Source organism: Pseudorca crassidens, chromosome 2 (assembly GCF_039906515.1).
Source record: "Pseudorca crassidens isolate mPseCra1 chromosome 2, mPseCra1.hap1, whole genome shotgun sequence".
NCBI classification, from domain to species: domain Eukaryota; kingdom Metazoa; phylum Chordata; class Mammalia; order Artiodactyla; family Delphinidae; genus Pseudorca; species Pseudorca crassidens.
The window spans coordinates 106891311-106910200 of record NC_090297.1 but is presented as its reverse complement, the minus strand read 5'-3'; the positions used below and the strand labels follow the sequence as shown (position 1 = coordinate 106910200).

The window sequence follows — 18890 nt, the reverse complement described above, 5'->3', positions numbered from 1 at the left end:
AGTTTCACATGAAGAAGTTTAGGTTAGATTCTGAAGGATTTTTTTTTTTAATCTTTTAAGTTCATTTGTTAGCAGTTCAAGGTTCCTTAGAAGTCTCCAGATGCATATATAACAAATAGAAGTGGTGATTTTAAACTAGGCACACTTTTCTTGTATGTTAAATAGATTGCCCAGCTTCTTTTCCCAAAATAGGCCAGTTAGTTTTGTTTTCCTTGAAGAGCTGTTAAATTAGATAATCTCTCTCCTTGATGATTTCAACAGTGTCACAAGGAAGTTCTTAGTAGGCAATGTATCCTATATTCACCTCTTTGCCACTCACTTTCATGTTGTGCAGATTTGAATAGACTTAAACCTAGAGGACCGTCTTCCAATAAAGGTTTTATTGTGTTTACTTTTCAGCATGCTTAGAATTTACATTCTCAGAAGAAAGAAAAAATCCCATAGTTATGTGTCCTTTCTTTTCTTTTTCTGGATTGACTAAAACCTATAGGTATTCTACAGTGATGTTGATCTTCTAGCCCGATAGTTCTCATACTTGTCAGACCCAGTGCCCTCTTTTTATAATAAACATTTTGAAACACTACCTTTAATGAAATGAAATTCTTAGGTAATACAATTTCCTTACATATACATTTAAAAAATTCTCTAGATGTAAGGTAAAGGATAAATAAAAAGAAAGTAACTCATGACAAAATAATATGCATTTCAATGTGTAAATACTCAGAGAAGTCCATTATAGGAAGATATATATAATGTAGTAGATATTGGCACCAAACACAAGCATAACAGCTACCCAAGGAGATTAGCTATAAGGGTAATTATACCTTAAATAGCATGAGTGGTAAGCCACCAGAATGGTGAACAATTCTTGATAAAGGTACAAATAAAGTATAATTTTCTCTTGTTTTATTCAGTAGTTGTTTTTCTGGACATACAGTGCATGGTGTTTATATATAGAAAGAGTTGGTGTTTATATATATAATGGAGTTAGATTCTAGGCTTTGGTAATTATAAAGATATTTTTTATCTACTTAACTATCCATAGGAAGTTTAAGAATAGAGACATTTCTTTGTGCTGGAGTTTCTTATGCTTATGGATTCTGCCCATTAAATTAAGTAGCATTTCTTAATTGCTGTGACAACACTTCAGTAGATGTCCAAAATGTCCCACAGATGATTGTATTATCCTCACTGAGAATGACTGCTAGTCACAGGAAAACATTTTCCTGTTTTATCACTCTTCTTTTCTCTTGCTTATTATTCACTACTTTAGTGTAGTACTTTTAACATATTGCAAGATTCAGTCTTTGTCATTTAGACTTGATTTACTTTTCCTTTAGACAATTTCTCCTATATGCCTTTAAATTTCTCATTTCCTCACCACTCTTGTCATCATTTTTGACTAACTTGTTGAATGGAACTTAGCTGCTTCTAGTGAATCTTCTGTAATTTAAGTGGTAGTCAGAGGTACTTTATTCTCAAATGAACTTATGAAGCTGTTAATTCCCTGATTTTATTTTATAGTACCAGTTATTAGGTTCTGATCTGTAATACAGTCACTGCTGAATGGTTAGAGGCATTCGTATTCCTAGTTAAGACAAGTTAGGTGGAGAAATGGAAATTTTGTACCTTAAGCCTGTTGGTTTGAAAAAAAAAATTACTGTTATTTTGATAGTTGACGTAGTGTGAAAACAAATTTATAATGGTACATTTACTTTTTGTTTAATAACATGTAAAAGGCAAATTCAGCAAATTAGCTTTCACTGCTCTCCTTAATTTGCATGTTTTAGATTAAAAAGTGTTTGGAAGTAATATGAACAAGTGAGAATAAGGAAAGTATTTAATTCCCTAAATTTTTCAACTTTGTTTTCCTGATCACTAAAATTATTGGTTTATTATTCTGTGCCAAGTGTAGGTGCTGATTCAGTTAGGGAGTCCTGTTTTAATAATATACTAGCATTCTGGTTCTTTGGGTTTTTAAAAATTTATTTATTTATTTTTATTTATTTTTATTTTTTGGCTGTGTTGGGTCTTCGTTTCTGTGCGAGGGCTTTCTCTAGTTGTGGCAAGCGGGGGCCACTCTTCATCATGGTGCGCGGGCCTCTCACTATGGCGGCCTCTCTTGTTGCTGAGCACAGGCTCCAGGCACGCAGGCTCAGTTGTTGTGGCTCATGGGCCTAGTTGCTCCGCGGCATGTGGGATCTTTCCAGACCAGGGCTCGAACCCATGTCCCCTGCATTGGCAGGCAGATTCTCAACCACTGCGCCACCAGGGAAGCCCCTGGTTCTTTGTTTTTGAAATGCAAAATTTTATTTGAGCCAAATTGAGGATTATAATCCTGGAACATACTCTCAGAAAGCTGTGAGAACTGTTCCCTACTAGCATTCTGTTTTAACATACAATCAGTATTAGATGAGCAGATTCAGAGTTCCCAAGGTTTTTAATAAGGTCAGTAGTGTAACATACGTCTTTCTCATCTTGCAGCACTAGTGTTGTAAAAGGGTTCCAGAAGTATGTCTGTTTCTAATCCTGAGTGTGAATTATTTCTCTGAACTCGAATCTTTAGTGATTGTTTCCCTGGCTGTTAATCAGGAAGAAAACCAGTTTACAAAGACAAACAAAAAAAAAACACCATTAGGCCACAGTTTTTTAGTGTTGTACAAAGATACCTATATAGTTTAAATATTGTTTGGAGAGCTGTGATTCAGTTCCAGGCCAATAGAACTGCCTTTATTTATGGTCTCACTCCCTAAGAATAGTAACATTAACAACCATCATCATTTTTTTCCTTCATTCCAGGCCGTGATTGAACATTGACATTATCAGGGACTCCAAATAGGAATGTATAATCAACCAACCTTCTTTAGTTCATTGTGTAACAAGGCAGAAAATCAGGTCACGAGACAAAGCGTTACTTGATATAAGCTTGATCAGATGGACAAGAAGCCAAATTTTCTAAGAAAAAAAAAAGACTAAACTATAAGAATTATCAGAGAAAAAGTTAACACAACATAGCCAGAAAAGATTTAGTTACAGTGTTCTTTGCTTGCTTACACTAAAGGCAGCAAAAAGGAGAACAACTCAGGGGCATAGATATAAAATGGTAAATGATACTAAAAGGTTGCCCTTAGTTCTGTTGTGTACCATCATAGTTTGGAGGAAAATTTTGTCTTATGTTCAGTTTAGGCTGATAGAATCTTCTTACATAAGCTGACAGCATTCATTCAGCAAATATATTCTAAGCTCAAATTCCAAGCATTGTGCAGAAAGAAAAGCATGCTTGGTGGGGAAAGAAAAATAACCTGGGATTAAAAGTCACTGAAATCATGTACATAGTTTATGTTGTAATAATAAAATCACACTTAGGGAAGTAAAGGCACATAAAACAAACTTCTGTGAATATCCTAATCTTAAGTACTTATCCTCAAAAGAAGAATTGAATGAGTGAGACTTCTTGTTTTCCTGAAGGAGAGTTAGGGGAGACAAGTAAATGAGGACAGCATTTGTGTTCTAGTTTTACAGATGGAGAAACAGGTCTTCCCAAAGACCATGAACTGGTGGAACTGGGAATAGAACTCAGAAATTCTGTTACTGACCTGGGTCCTTGGACTCTTTAATCAATAGAAATTGATAAGAGGCCAGACGAGAAATTCAGGCAAGGCTTTATTGGGACTCCAGCATGAGGGAGTGAAAATAAGAAAACAGGTGCCCTTGCTCGCTTTCTGAGGTGGGGCCTAGCTGGTTCCTTAAATGAGGTGAGTGTAGGGGCGGGTTGGTCTGCCCACAGGTGGTGCCCTGTGTAGAGATCATGTGCTTTTTGTACCCAGCACCTCCAAAGAGTCAGTTGGTTTGTGGCCTTTTTGTATCTTACTGTTGATAATTGCCCCAACTGTGCCTCTGTGCAGTTATTTTTAGTTCCTTAGTTTGTCCAGGTGCAAGCACTCCAGTAAGGGGTTCCAGGTCACAGGTCCCAGCCTATCTCAGTTCTGTTATCTTTGTTTTGGGGCTTACTTGATGCTTTTGAAAAGAGAGGAAGTGCAACCTGGCTTGTAAAGGGATAATCATAGGGGATTATGGAAAAAGTCTCTAGAAAAAAGTAGTGTCTTTGATGTTAGAGATGTGAGTTGGCATGAAATTCATGGTGTGGTGGGTTCTAGCCTAGGTAGGAACTGTGATGTATTTCAAACAGTTTGTGTTCCTAATCCTTCTAGTTAGGAGTTTCTGAACAGTTTTGCCTTGTGATACTCAAAGAGAATATGAACAATAGAACATGACTGACTTAATATTGTGATCTTAGATTTTGACTCTGTCAAATGACACAGGAAATAGGCTTCTCTTTTAGATAAAATTAAAAAAATAGACTTTGATCGTGACTGTATAGAAAAGCAAAGCTATGGAATTAGGAAATAAATAGTAAGCCTTTGTATTTCATATTCTGAATAATCATTGGATATAAATTTGTATAAAGTTCAAGGGTATGTAAATTTCACAGCATGGGACTTCATATAAATAAGTCCTGGCTTATAGGTCATTGTTCTACCAAGACCTCACATTTTGTTATAATTGATCCCTTGAAATATAAGAAGGAAAAGAAAATAATGCATTAAAACCACCCTTTCCCTTTCTCTCTTGTATTCCAAGTGCTTTGTGTCCTCCAGTACTGTTCTTCTAAGTCGGTAAGCATCAGGGCTAAGCTGTACTTAGGGAGTTGTCCCTGATTCAGACTATTAATGGTGAAAGATATTTCTTCCTGTGGGTATTTTTAGGTGAAATAGACAGTGGAACATCTGAAGTAGTTCATTCAAGTGTACCTGCTACTGAGTGTCCTCACTTAGGTTGTATATAGTAAACATTCAGACCCTAGAGGAAAGCAGCTTAGTTTAGTGGAAACAACTGGGTTCCTGTTTCCAGTGATTCTGGGTAAGTAACTTAGGGTTGTTATACTTCTCTTTTACAGATAGGATGATAGAAACGACCTAATGAAATTTTTTGATAAGACTTAGTGACTGTGGGGACTACATACATTGGCAGTATTTGGGGGGAGGGGTTGGTGTGAAGATTTGATATATTCATATTTAAGTAGAGGAGAGATATCCATAGTGCCAGACATATAATGGGCCCTTAATTCACTCTTATCCTTGGTTTTTCCCTCCCCCCCAACCTATATTATGCTTAAAATTTAAAACTCTGTTACCTCAACAGATGAATGGATAAAGAAGATGTGGCACATATATACAATGGAATATCACTCAGCCATAAAAAGAAACGAAATTGAGTTATTTGTAGTGAGGTGGATGGACCTAGAGACTGTCATACAGAGTGAAGTAAGTCAGAAAGAGAAAAACAATACCATATGCTAACACATATATATGGAATCTAAAAAAAAAAAAGGTTCTGAAGAACCTAGGGGCAGGACAGGAATAAAGATGCAGACGTAGAGAATGGACTTGAGGACACGGGGAGGGGGAAGGGTAAGCTGGGACGAAGTGAGAGAGTGGCATGGACATATATATACTACCAAATGTAGAATAGCTAGTGGGAAGCAGCCGCATAGCACAGGGAGATCAGCTGGGTGCTTTGTGTCCACCTAGAGGGGTGGGAGGGAGGAGATATGGGGATATATGTATATGTATAGCTGATTCACTTTGTTATACAGCAGAAACTAACAACCATTGTAAAGCAATTATAGTCCAATAAAGATATTAAAAAAAACAAACAGAACTCTGTTATATGAATATATGAGGATGATCATAAGGCCAAGGCCTGGGTGTGGGAGGAGTGTAGAGTCAGAGAGAGACTGTTTGGTTCTGGTTTGATCTTCTTACAAATTCTCCTTAATTCATGGATGTTCACCCAAATTGAAGTTAATAGTACCTCTGAAGAAAAATTAGGAAAAATTGAAATGCCAAGTTAGCCATCTTTAGAAGTGATCCAAGAGATAAATACTTAAAATCCAATCTTAAAATCCAGTCCAGTCTGGTTGTAATCTCAGTGAAGGGCAGGACTAAATTGTGATTGTAAGTAAGAAAATACAGCCAAGTAATTGTATTATATTCTAACAGGAGAAAGAATTTGTCTATTAGAAGAGGGTGTGGGAATTGTGGGTCAGCAGTGAAAGAATAGAAAAGGAGTCAGAGGCAAACATATGCTGTGTTCTTCTTGCCCAGAGGGAGAGGAAACCCAGATCATTGATTTTTGAGGATGTGGTTTATGTTCATAGTGGGAATGGATATATTAGGCTATCCTAGCATGATGACACAAGCTATATATCCAGTTGCCTACTGCTCTGATTCTCTGCTTATTTAGCAGGTGATTATAATCTGGAATAACTATAATAGCTATATTTATTAAATGTCTACTATCTAATGTGGCAGTCACTGAGTTAAGTATTTTGCAAACATCTTAAACTTTACAGTAATACAGCATCGAAGCAAGCGTCTCCATTTTACAGATGAGGAAATTGAGTCTCAGAAATGTAATGTGACTCTCCCAAGACTTCATATCTAATAGAGACCTGAGATTAGAATTCAGGTCTCTGATTCCAAAAATCTTTCCTCTATGCGTATGCCTCTTTCCTCTATTTAGGTGGATTTATTTATTGAGGAAGACTGTGCTGAATTGTAAAAGTAAATGGGCCACTTGATAACTCTTTTTCATTGAAATTAAGTGGGCATTCTGAGATGGCCTCTGAATTTGGTTTTATGCGACTCTTCCTCTAAGAGACAGATCTTCTCTAGGTGCTAAATTGTATTTCTGAGCTTGTAAGATTGAAGGTTTCAGACCCTGGATGGTATGTTCGTCAGGGTACTGCTCCCCTGTAAGGGAAGGAGGGGGCTGAAAGACTGCTGAACTTCCCAAGTCCTCGTTTGGCCTTGACATAAACGTTTCCATTCAATCCTCAGCAAATTATAGTTCCTGTTCCCTTCTCTAAAAGAATAGTTATTTTCAATCAGTGAAGTGTAATGAAAAGAATATGGAGTTTTGAATTCAAGAAAGACCAAGATTCAAAGCTCTTCTTCATCCTTTGGGCAATTTTCTGGTTTTCTGTTACTGCCTAAAAAATCACCCCAAAATTTAGTGGCTTAAAACAGTATTATCTTTCATGTTCCTCTGGATTTACAGAGTTCAGCTGGTCAGTTCTCACTTGAGATCTTTCATGCATTTGTAGTCATACAGAACCTGGAGAGGGAGCCATCTGAAGGCTCTGTTGGGATGGACCTTCAAGATAGTTTTTCCCTTTTACAATCCAATCCTTCTCTGATGTCTTAGTGCTCCTTTACGCCAACAGAGTAGCCCAGACTTTTGTGGCTGCTCAGGGCTTTAAGAGTCAGGAAGCAGAAACTGTTAGGCAGTTAAGAGCATTGTCTGGAATTGACTCAGTATTCTACAGGTAAAGAAGTCACAGGGCCCTCCCGATTCAAAGAGGGTGGAGTGGAGGGTTACATTGCAGAACAGCATGCGGGTTGGGAGATTTTGTTGGTGCCATCTTTGGAAAATCAAATCTGCCACAGACAACTTATTTCTTTCTTTCTTACAACTTCATGTTCTTATTTGTGTAGTAGAAATAACAGTGTTTTCCTCACAGAGTGGTTAACAGGAATAGCACAATGTCAAGCACGTAGGTGTTTCATAAATCTAAGTACTCTTTCCCCTTAATTCTCTAACATAATAGATTATTTCTAATCTACTTTTACTTTACACAGTTTTTTTTTTTTTTGTGGTACGCGGGCCTCTCACTGTTGTGGCCTCTCCCGTTGTGGAGCACAGGCTCCGGACGCGCAGGCTCAGCAGCCATGGCTCACGGGCCCAGCCGCTCTGTGGCACGTGGGATCTTCCTGGACTGGGGCACGAACGCGTGTCCCCTGCAACGGCAGGCGGACTCTCAACCACTGCGCCACCAGGGAAGCCCCTTTACACAGTTTAGTACATAGTTTGGTTAACACTTTCTTGACCTGTGTTTCTCAGGCTGATGTAACTTAAAACAAAAGAAACCTTTTTCATGGAAAATTTCTAACATATTAAAAGTAGAGAGAGGGACTTCCCTGATGGCACAGTGGTTAAGAATCTGCCTGCCAGTGCAGGGGACACGGGGTCAAGCCCTGGTCCAGGAAGTTCCCACATGCCACGGAGCAACGAAGCTCATGTGCCACAACTACTGAGCCTGCGCTCTAGAGCCCGCGAGCCACAACTACTGAGCCCTCATGCCACAACTACTGAAGCCCATGCACCTAGAGCCCAGGCTCCGCAAAAAGAGAAGCCACCACAATGAGAAGCCTGCGCATCACAATGAAGAGTAGCCCCCGCTCCCCGAAACTAGAGAAAGCCCGTGCACAACAATGAAGACCCAATGCAGCCAAAAATAAATAAATTTATTTTTTTAAAAAAGTAGAATAGTATAAGAAGCCCACATGTACCCAGGTTCAGTAATTATCAACTCATGGCCAGTATTCTTCATTCACCTCCACCCTTACATAACATCCCATCTCCAGATTAGTTTGAAGCAGTTGCTGGAAATCGGGGGGAAATTAGTGTGATTTCAGAAGAAAATGGCGGTAGTAAATACAGTGCTATCAGGCCTTTAGAAAGAAAATCTAGAAACTGGAACTATGGTATCTTCAGAATGTTATTTTTGGGTTTTTAGGCTTCCAAGAGAATGGTTTTCTCAGACCAGACCTTTGTTCTGAGATCAGACTACTGAAGTATGTAGGAGACAAATATGCATTTTTTACTTTGATAATTAGAGAATGACAGGCTTGTGAATCCTGAAAAGTTCTCCTTATTTCCTGTAATGTTGATTTTAAGAGGAATAGTTCATGGCTGAGAGGTTGGTTTGTTCTATAATAAGCTACTTTTATCAAGAATAATTCACAGGGGCTTCCCTGGTGGCGCAGTGTTTGGGAGTCCGCCTGCTGATGCAGGGGATACGGGATCGTGCCCGGGTCTGGGAAGATCCCATATGCCGCGGAGCGGCTGGGCCCATGAGCCATGGCCGCTGAGCCTGCGCGTCCAGAGCCTGTGCTCCGCAATGGGAGGGGCCACAGCAGTGAGAGGCCTGCATACCGCAAAAAAAAAAAAAAAAAAAAAAAAGAATAATTCACAGAGCATTTGGAAGGAATTTTGGTTCTCTTCCCTGTAATCAAAATAGAATTACCTAGAAAGGTTTGATTGTGCTAGTAAATGGAAGGAGTACCTAGTGGCAGGAAGAAACCACTAGGTACTCCTGTAATTATAGTACTTCTGTAATTTGGTTTATGCCTCTGAAGTGTCCTGCTCTGTGAAGGAGCTATCTATGATGGCTGACAGCCTGACTCCTAGAACCATGACTGGGATCATGAAGAGAGGATTTGTACATTTCTCTACTCTAAATCAGTGTGATTCTTGCTTCAAGTCTTTTTTGTCTTCCCAATTGTAATATCTGTCTTTTGAAATTATTTTCTCTCTACCACGGCTCTAAACATTATTGGAAGTTTAGTATCAATGTAGACTACCCTTTAAGTCTAAAGACCTTCATACCTACTCCACTTTAGCCAACTACCCCCATAGCTGTATCTTGGACTTTGTGATCATCCAGAACATTGCTACTTCTGAAATCTTAGGCTTCACTCTCCCATGAGCAGGCCACAACTTCTTAAACTTCCAGCTCTTTTCTTTACTTCCACTCCAACCGTCCTCTAATTGTATTAGATCCTGGTACTTTGACTCCTAGTTGTGAGGTGTGTGGCAAGTAATTTCATGTTTGTTTATTCAATAAATATTTATTGAACACCTTTCTGTCCTAGGGATATAATGGTAAACAAAACTGATCTGGACCCTGCCTTTATGAAACTTAAAACTTATTGAATGGTGACAGACATTAAAAAAGCATTAAACAAATATCTAATTACAAATTGTGATAAGTGCTATAAAGGAATGTAGTGGAATAATTGAGGACATGGAAAGGAGACGTGACCCATGAGCCCCCCCCGCCCCCCCCAGCAAACTGGGAGCTGGCGAATAAGCCAGAACTGCAAACAGTCCTGAATGCTTTGAGCCTCCCCCCGCCCCCCGGCAAACCGGGGGCCTGCGAATAAGCATTGAGTGCTTTGGGCACTGATCCATGAGATGTCCTCAGTATAATCAGAATGGTGGGAACACAAGGAAATGTCCTTGTGCTACTTCAGTGTAATCAAAATAATGGTGGGAACCTTGTGCTGCTTTTGCGCTCAAGGATGAAGCACGGCATGTTTTCAAGAAAGCCCATTATTGCTTGTATAATCAATAGAAGCATATGTTGCTGCTTTGGCACTTCTGGAATGTTAAGAAAATAAGTCTTAAAATGTAAACATAGATAATGCTTTAATAAAAGCTACCACAGCAGGACAGACGGCGCTGTTTTGCCTGAGCGAGCGGCAGCCCTCTACTGCTGTGCTTCGGCACAATTCATCTCGTGTGATGAGCTTACTTTCGGCCCTGTCATAAGATAAACTACAACAAAGGAATGAACAGGGTGCTATAGGAGAAAATAATAAGAGGAAACCACTTTAGATTGGATGATGAAAGAGGGACTTTCTGACATAACCTTAAAATGGAGACCTAAAGAACTAGAAGTCCCTTGCCATGCAAAAAGTTAGGGGAAGTGTTTCAGTCGTAGGAGCAGAATGTATGAAAGCTTGAGGTAGGAATGAGCTTGATGTGTTAGAAGAACTGAAAGGAGGTCCTTGTAGCTGGAATTCACTGAGGAAGGGTAGCCTGAAATGAGGTTGGCAAGTTAAACAGAGACCAGCTGAATTAGGGCCTTGTAAGGCATGTTTAAGAGTTTGATTTTTTTTTTTTTTTTTTTGCGGTACGCGGGCCTCTCACTGTTGTGGCCTCTCCCGTTGCAGAGCACAGGCTCCGGACGCGCAGGCTTAGCGGCCATGGCTCACGGACGGGCCCAGCCGCTCCGCGGCATGTGGGATTTTCCCGGATGGGGGCTCGAACCCGTGTCCCCTGCATCGGCAGGCAGGCTCTCAACCACTGCGCCACCAGGGAAGCCCTAAGAGTTTGATTTTATTCTAAGTGTTTTTGGAAATAGTTGAAAGGTTTTAAGATGGGAAATGATATATGGTCCATTTTATGTTTTAAAAAGATCATTCTGACTTCTTCATGCAGAACAGATGGGAAAAGGCTAGAAGAGAAGCAGGACAACACTTAAGAGGGAAGTTATTCATTGTCTAGAGCCAGTGTTGGCTTGGGTTAAGATAGTAAGGCAGTGGGGCAAGGAGTAGGTTTGAGAAATGTGTTCATGGTAGGAGTGCCAGGATTTGATGGTTGTCTGTGGAAGGTGAGAGGGAGGTGTTAGGAACGACTCCCAGTTTTCTGGTATGAACAAACTGATAATGCCGCCTCTTGAGAGAGAGAGAGAGAGAGAGAGAGAGAGAGAGAGAGAGAGAGAGTGTGTGTGTGTGTGTGTGTGTGTGTGTGTGTGTAAGAGAGAGAAAGAGCATGAGAGAAAATACGTATGAGGATAAATGAATCTGGAATTCAGAAGAGTGGCCTGGGTTAGAGAGAGACATTTGGGAGTTGTTCCACATATGGGATATTTATTTTTTTATTTTTAATTTTTTTCATACAGGGTATTTTAAAGCAATGGGAATGAGTGAGAGAGGAAGAGAAAAGAAAGAGGAGGGCCTGGTACTGGGATGGTGACAAATCACATTTTGTAATTGATATTTTTTTCTTTTTAACTTTAGAATAGATTTAGGGTTAGCCTTCTAAAGTCAATCTCACTTCCTTTCAGATAAACTTTCTTAGTGGGAGAGAAAGGAATGTAGTTACTGCTGCCTGGGAGGGTGGTGGATGAAGGAGTAGAGGGAGGGGCTCAGGGATTCATATCGTCTCCAGATTATTTCATTTCTGGAGTAGTTCACAGTATGCCCATTATGAGTGTTTCTCGTCTTTCATGTGTATAGAGGAGAGAAAAGGTTGAGAGATTTCTAATCCACAGGGTAAAGTTCATGGTAATGTGAAGTTTTCCACAGTCTGGTTCCAGCCTGCCTATTCATACTCATCATACCATTCCCCTCCAGCCTCCATGCATGCTGTATTCTGTTGTTACAGTTTTTAACCCATAATTTCCTTTTTTATTGAGCAAACAGAGTACTGTTTTAAGTCTCTGTTTCAGATAAAGCCTTCCCTGATTCCATCAGGCAGACTTCGATATTTGTTTATATTCCCAGTGTGCACTGATTAAAGAAAGTCTTTTATTAAATTTTACTGTTTCTTGCATTGACTGTCTCCTCACCAAACTAATCTCCTTGACAGAAGGGATTGGTCTTTTTTCTTTATATCTCTTTTAAGAAAGCATTTGAATATTTGAGTTACCATTCTGACTGTCTTTGTTTGAGTAGGCAAATACAGCTTACATTTCCTTCTGATAAGACAAACTTTCAGGTTTAGAAAATATAGAGAGCAAGAAAATAGTTGAAAATGTCTTTCCCAGATCTATTTTAATAGGTAGTTAAAATATACTTTTTTAAAACTATGGTAAGGCAGTCTCTAAATTATATTCTTTCTTATCAGCCCCAAAGCTTGATATTTAAAAGAAATATTTACTTATTTAAAAGAAAGGTTCATGGTAGTTAAGGAAATAGAAGCTGATCTAATGGGATTGTTCTGGTTATTTAAATGATCATTTCTATAGAATACCTGAGAACATTGTTTTATTTGGAACCACTGATAATCAAAAAGCAGATCAGAAATATTGTAAAACTTCACTGTAAATTCCTAGTCTACAAATTGATTTATTCTGTGATTCAGTTTATGTCTCCTGTATGTACATAGTAAAAAAAATACAGCAATTTCTGTGCCCATGAATATTATAATCTTCTACTGCTCTGATATATGTAGTGGAACTTTTTCAGTAGATTTGAATAGAAAATTAGATAATGAATTCATTCCAGTTTAAAAAAAATAAAAAACTTTGACATTCTTCTTTTAGTTCTCAGTGGGAACTGCTTGTGAAGCCATTCTGTAGACATCTCATGGAATTCTTTATTTGCCAGAGTATAACAGAAAAAACTGTCCTGGGCGTCAGCAAGTGCATACTACATTTCACAGCATCAGCTTGTGTACTGCATATTATTCTGAAACTATATGCTTAGTTTTCTGATGCACTTTTATTTGTCTTCCTTTCTTTTATAGGAATATATTTGTCCCAGATGTGAATCAGGGTTTATTGAAGAAATGACAGATGATTCCAGGTATTGTACAAGCTCATGAATAAATCAGGCATTCTGTTATCAAAATTATTTTTCTCAGCATCAACTGAATGAATAGAAGGGAATTTGTTTTATAACATACTCTATTGAGAGAGAGAGAAGAAAAGTGGCAGAGCGAAGGGGAAGAAAAATGGGAAAATTTGGAAAATGATGTGATAGTGGGTGTGATGAGACTACTGTGGCATTCCTTGGAAACCTCTGTATCCATATCATAGTAAATCTGGTAAGTTTTCATATATTTTCTAAGAGTTTGGGGATCTCTTGGATTATTGGTTGGTTTTTAGTGACCACTCTGTGGCCTGAAGGTAAATTTCTGTTATACCTCTTTGGTGGGCTGGTGAGTGACTTCTGACAAAGATATCTAGTAAGATAAACAGGCTGTTCTAGCCAGGGAAACTGAGTTGTTATTCTTGCGGAAGCCTTGGGTCCCTTGTCCTTATTAGGATTATTGCGGTCAAACTTATGCCATCTTGCCACTGTAATATCAGTTTGCTGGTAATGCTTGATATTGGCTCTTGTTGCTTTTACTAATGGTATAAAACCTATAAAAAGGGGACATTATTTCTGAAAGTGACAGTGTTAAGTATTCCTTCTTGGTCAATATGGTTAAAACTATGAAAGCTTAACAAAAAGTAGAATAGTGTTGATAGGAGGGCCTTTTTGGGGTAAATGTAATAACACATTTGTTCTTTTTTGGCTATCTGGTTAAACATTGGTTGGACAACTGAAGAAATACTGACTGGGTAAAAAGAATCTGTAATCTGAAGCTTCTTTTAATCTTGGGATGACTTTGGGGCAGTAAAAAATAATGGCAGTAAATAATTCCTTTACTGTTGCTGTTGGCAGAATATAAAGTTGAAGGTCCCTTCCACAACCAGGAAAAACTACACATTTTACAGTATGTACAATTAGTTTAACTTTATTAATGATCAGTGATTATATATGTGTAAATGAACTGGAGCTTCTAAGGCAATATATGGCATGGGATCTAGTTTGGTACAAACACTTAAGTGTTGATATAATAATCTTGGTTTTAAATAACACAATACCAGTTCTAAATCTATAAAGATTAGCTTGATAGCAAAATTAGCAATTTTGTGTGGATGGCATGCTAACTTGGGATATCTTTTTATTTGTGCTATTATAATTGCATCTAATACTTATTTCAAGCAGGTATGCTCTGCATGCATTGAATGAAGAGCATATTGGTTGTTGGGGGGCGATTTTTTCAAAGTTTTTAAATACTAATCCTGCTTTCTTTAGCCCTGTATACAAAGTATGGTTATAAATGAGGTTTGTGAGTAACTGCAGGATGAATCTTTTCTAGCGGGGAACTATGAATTCTATGGCTCCTGCTCTCATTTGACTTAATTCTTTTCTTTGTGCCTTTGTAAGTCAAAGGTTGTCCTGTACAGGTGCTATTGGTACCAGATACTCAAATGCAAAGATTATGGCTTTTGAAATATCAGTGTTTTAAATAGTTGAAGAAATCTTTGTCTTAGAATCAGTCTTAGAGGTAGCATGGTATTCCCTTCTATAAAGTTCATAAACATTTGCTTATTTGAATACTTAGCAATTACAGTAGTAAGTAGTGGATGGTAAAAATTAATGAGAGCAAGTCCTTATGTAAATACTGGATAATGGGTTCCATTTGCTATTAGACATTTCAGCTAGAGGGGCATCTTGTAAGTTTTCTTAAGCTTTGTAACATTTCTCAGAATGTTGTGGTTGTTATTATGCCTTCTCTATGATTAGCCTTATCATTCTTAAAATGCAAAGGAATTTTAAGGAAAGGGAATGCTGAGGGAGTTTCAGGGGGAGAAGAAGCCCAAAAGATAGAGTTGATAGCTTTAATTACCAAAGATGTTTGAATTCTTGAAACTATATGGTAAAGTCAGGAAAGAGCCCTGGAAGCCTATCTAGGCTTGAGTAATAAAATGGATACAGAGTGGTAGTTCAATTATTTATTTAGCATAGATGTACTGGTACTTTTGGGCTTGTTCTACATTTGAAGTGTTTTTTACAAAAGATGTTTTAACTTCTGAAGCAAATACAGTTGTTAAGTGGTTTCTAATTAGAGAATAAGGCCTGAGAATGATGACGTAGAGAATGGCATTAGCTTCGTTTTTTCAGTTTTGGTTCCAGACTAACTGGAGTGTGTTTGTTTCTTCAATGAGCTGAGTGCAGTGCCTGGATTGGTATTGTAATTCTGAAAATGAAAGTTATTTATAATAGTTTGTGGACTTTATTTCATTGAGGTGAGTGTGTGCATGCTTGTGTGCTAGTGTGTGTACTTTGGTGCACATGTGTGTGTCTCTTGAAGTAAAAGTGATATCCAGCAGTTCTTGTGATACTTTCCATCCCGTTTCCGCCAAAGTGTGTTAGCCAGTTTCCTCTCTTCTTTGCAGATTTCGTGGGGACAGTGGGATCAAATATTTTTCCCCAGTCTTTGGGAATAGGTTTATACATGTGATATTAATTCAACAACTTTTACTTTCCAGTCATCAATATAGGATATGGTAAAGCAGGGTTTTCACAAGTGGTGAGTGCTCTGTATAATGGCTGATACATAATAAACACATATATTTGTGGTATTAATAAAATACAGCCTTTACCCTCTGAATTTATGTTTATGAAAGGAGGGGAACAAGTAGAAATGGATGAGGAAAATTCTAGATATTTTATTTTTTATTTTTTTTGCGGTATGTGGGCCTCTCACTGCTGTGGCCTCTCCCATTGTGGAGCACAGGCTCCGGTCACGCAGGCTCAGCGGCCACGGTTCACGGGCCCAGTTGCTCCGCGGCCTGTGGGATCTTCCCGGACCGGGGCACGAATCCGTGTCCCCTGCATCAGCAGGCGGACTCTCAACCACTGTGCCACCAGGGAAGCCCTAGATATTTATAATAAAAGGTTGAATTTAGAATCAAAGTCGGTGCAGAGGGGTGTGGAGGAGTCTTGTTTGGTTGGTGAGTTTAGAAAAGACTTAATGGAGGATGGGCCCTGAAGGGTGAGTAGGATAATCGTAGAATAGGATAAGCTATCAGAAGAAGAAAAAATATTTATTGAGCCCTTTTGTAAGGTGCTAAATATAGTACCAGACCCCTTGCATTACTACATTTAATCATTCCCAATAGTTTCAAATGTTGTTTTCATCTGGTGGTTAAATGGTTTTTTAATGAAATATTATTTTGAGAATCTTGTTTTATTTCTTAGCTTCTGAGAATAGATGTTTTTCTTCCTTTGCTCAGATTTGAGCTGCATTGCTGGCTGTGGATCCTTCTTCCTTCTCTGTGATAGTCTCTCTCCCCAATTTTTTTTAAAATTTATTTATCTTATTGATTTTTGGCTGGTTGGGTCTTCGTTGCTGTGTGCGGGCTTTCTGTAGTTGCAGCGAGCGGCGGCTACTCTTCGTTGTGGTGTGCGGGCTTCTCATTGCAGTGTCTTCTCTTGTTGCGGAGCATAGGCTCTAGGCGCGCAGGCTTCAGTAGTTGTGGCTCGCGGGCTCTAGAGTGCCGGCTCAGTAGTTGTGGCGCACGGGCTTAGTTGCTCTGCAGCATGTGGGATCTTCCTGGACCAGGGCTCGAACCTGTGTCCCCTGCATTGGCAGGCAGATTTTTAACCACTGCACCACCAGGGAAGCCCTCTCCCCAATTTTTCATTTGGCTTACCCTTGATTTTGTAGTTTGTTATAATATTTTTCATAGATTAATCCACATGCCAGTTCTTCATAATTTCCTTTGAGGGTGTCATGTTGGGATGAGTTATTTTTCCTTATTGGGATTTGCTCTCATTGTACCATTCTATATTTAGCTTCCAGGAGGGAAGCTTGTTCCTGGGAATAGAATCACTACTCATTGCTTTTTCTCTTCAGTTTTTTAGGTGGTGGCAGCAGCACATCAACACATTTTGCAGAGGTAAGTTTCCGTTGGCTGTATGGATTCTTTAGATAGTGGGTGGGTGTTAAAACCATGACAGATTTTCACTTCCCAGTGCAGCAAAACATCAGAATGTATAAGAAAAATATGGGCAAGAGTAGTCTTAGAAAGATTTGTGTTCAATAGTTGGGGCTTTGGCATGTTACTTTTAGTAAACCTTTGATTAGGAGAGAGCTGTGCTATATTTGAAACCTGGTGATGTTTTCAGTTCTGGTTTCTGCTTCTATATTGTGTATATGGTGTGAGAATAAAAAGCTTGTATTGTTTTTTAAATAACAGTGTTGCAGACTCTTAATGGTCTGACAGTCAAGTAAAGAACAGGCCAGGATGAGTTGTAATTGAAGTCACAATGAGGCACAGTCTATGATTTTACACAGAGGTACTGGTTTCTAGAGATTACCTTTAATGATTGTGGTAGTTTGTAATTGGAATTTCAGGGCTAGATTAAGGATAAGATATTTGCTTGCCTTCCAGGTCTCAAGATGGGACCTACAATTAATTTCCAGTTCTTTATATAATGCAGCATCCGTATTTTTTGGGAAAAATAATCTTAACTAGGATTTGAAAATAAGACATTAATCTGTATCCTTGAATACCATTTTAAATTAAACGCAGTAATTTTCTTTTTCATTTAATCCATTGACTTAAAATCTGGTGGTTTTGGACCATTTTAACCATTTTTAAGTGTACAATTTAAGTGTACAATTTTAAGTGGCATTAAGTACTCTTTGTTTATTAGCATTTAGAGACTGTTACCTCACAAGGGACAGACCAGCTCTGCCTACAAAAAACACTGGTTTGCTTTTGCTCCTATTGCCGCACAGCTTGGTTAGCTCTAGAAAGCTAACAGATGCTAAAAGAAAAAAAACCCCTTAAATCCCATAATCAGAATTTCTTTGTGTTTCAGGATCACATTAGCCTTTTTTGGAGATAGTTCAAGTACCTGAAGAACTAGCAAAACTTTTTGGTAGTTATTTGTGTATAAATTAAAACTGTATTTGCTGTGTATTTGAAAACTGGTATTCAATAAGAAACCTATAAAACCCTAAGCTTCTCTCCTTTATCCTCTGAAAATCATCTTAAGACCTGTAGCTCCCAGGTTTTTAAAAAAATTTTTTTGGACTTGCTGCTCAGCTTGCTGGATCTTAGTTCCTCAACCAGGGATTGAACCTGGGCCCTGGCAGTGAAAGCGCCAAGTCCTAACCACTGGACCGCCAGGGAATTCCCAGCTCCCCAGATTTCTCCGTTGTTAGATTTATAGTCAAGAAACTTAATGAAATGTTTGGGTAACAGTCCTGTTTTATTAAGGTATTTTCTTTTACTTATGGTCTGTGGTACTTTTTTTTTTTTTTTTTTGCCATATGCAGGCCTCTCCCTGTTGTGGCCTCTCCCGTTGCGGAGCACAGGCTTTGGACGCGCAGGCTCAGCGGCCATGGCTCACAGGCCCAGCCGCTCCGCGGCATGTGGGATCTTCCCAGACTGGGGCACGAACCCGAGTCCCCTGCATCGGCAGGCGGACTCTCAACCACCGCGCCACCAGGGAAGCCCCTGTGGTACTTCTTAATATCCAGCATTCAGCTTTTTGCTTAACTCTGAACTGCCTTGGTACATGGGTTGATTAGTGTGATTCAAGACAGATTATGTCTTTGAACTCCCACTTTCTCATTTTGGTGGATGGAAAAATATTACTTAAAATTGATTCTGCTAACCAGGCCTG

General features: G+C 38.9%; 1 protein-coding gene across 3 annotated transcripts in view; it reads left to right on the top strand.

The window, feature by feature from the left end:
- The window catches only part of RNF115 (ring finger protein 115), a 60708-nt gene that overhangs the window by 6862 nt on the left and 34956 nt on the right, over positions 1-18890 (top strand). For 2 of the 3 annotated variants that reach the window (XM_067727537.1, XM_067727539.1), the window contains 2 exons: positions 13162-13220; positions 17110-17152. In XM_067727537.1, the coding sequence (XP_067583638.1) occupies positions 13162-13220; positions 17110-17152 (102 nt within the window). Of the gene's footprint in view, positions 1-13161; positions 13221-14084; positions 14137-17109; positions 17153-18890 lie in introns of all 3 variants that reach the window. The other variant, XM_067727538.1, reaches the window with a different exon arrangement.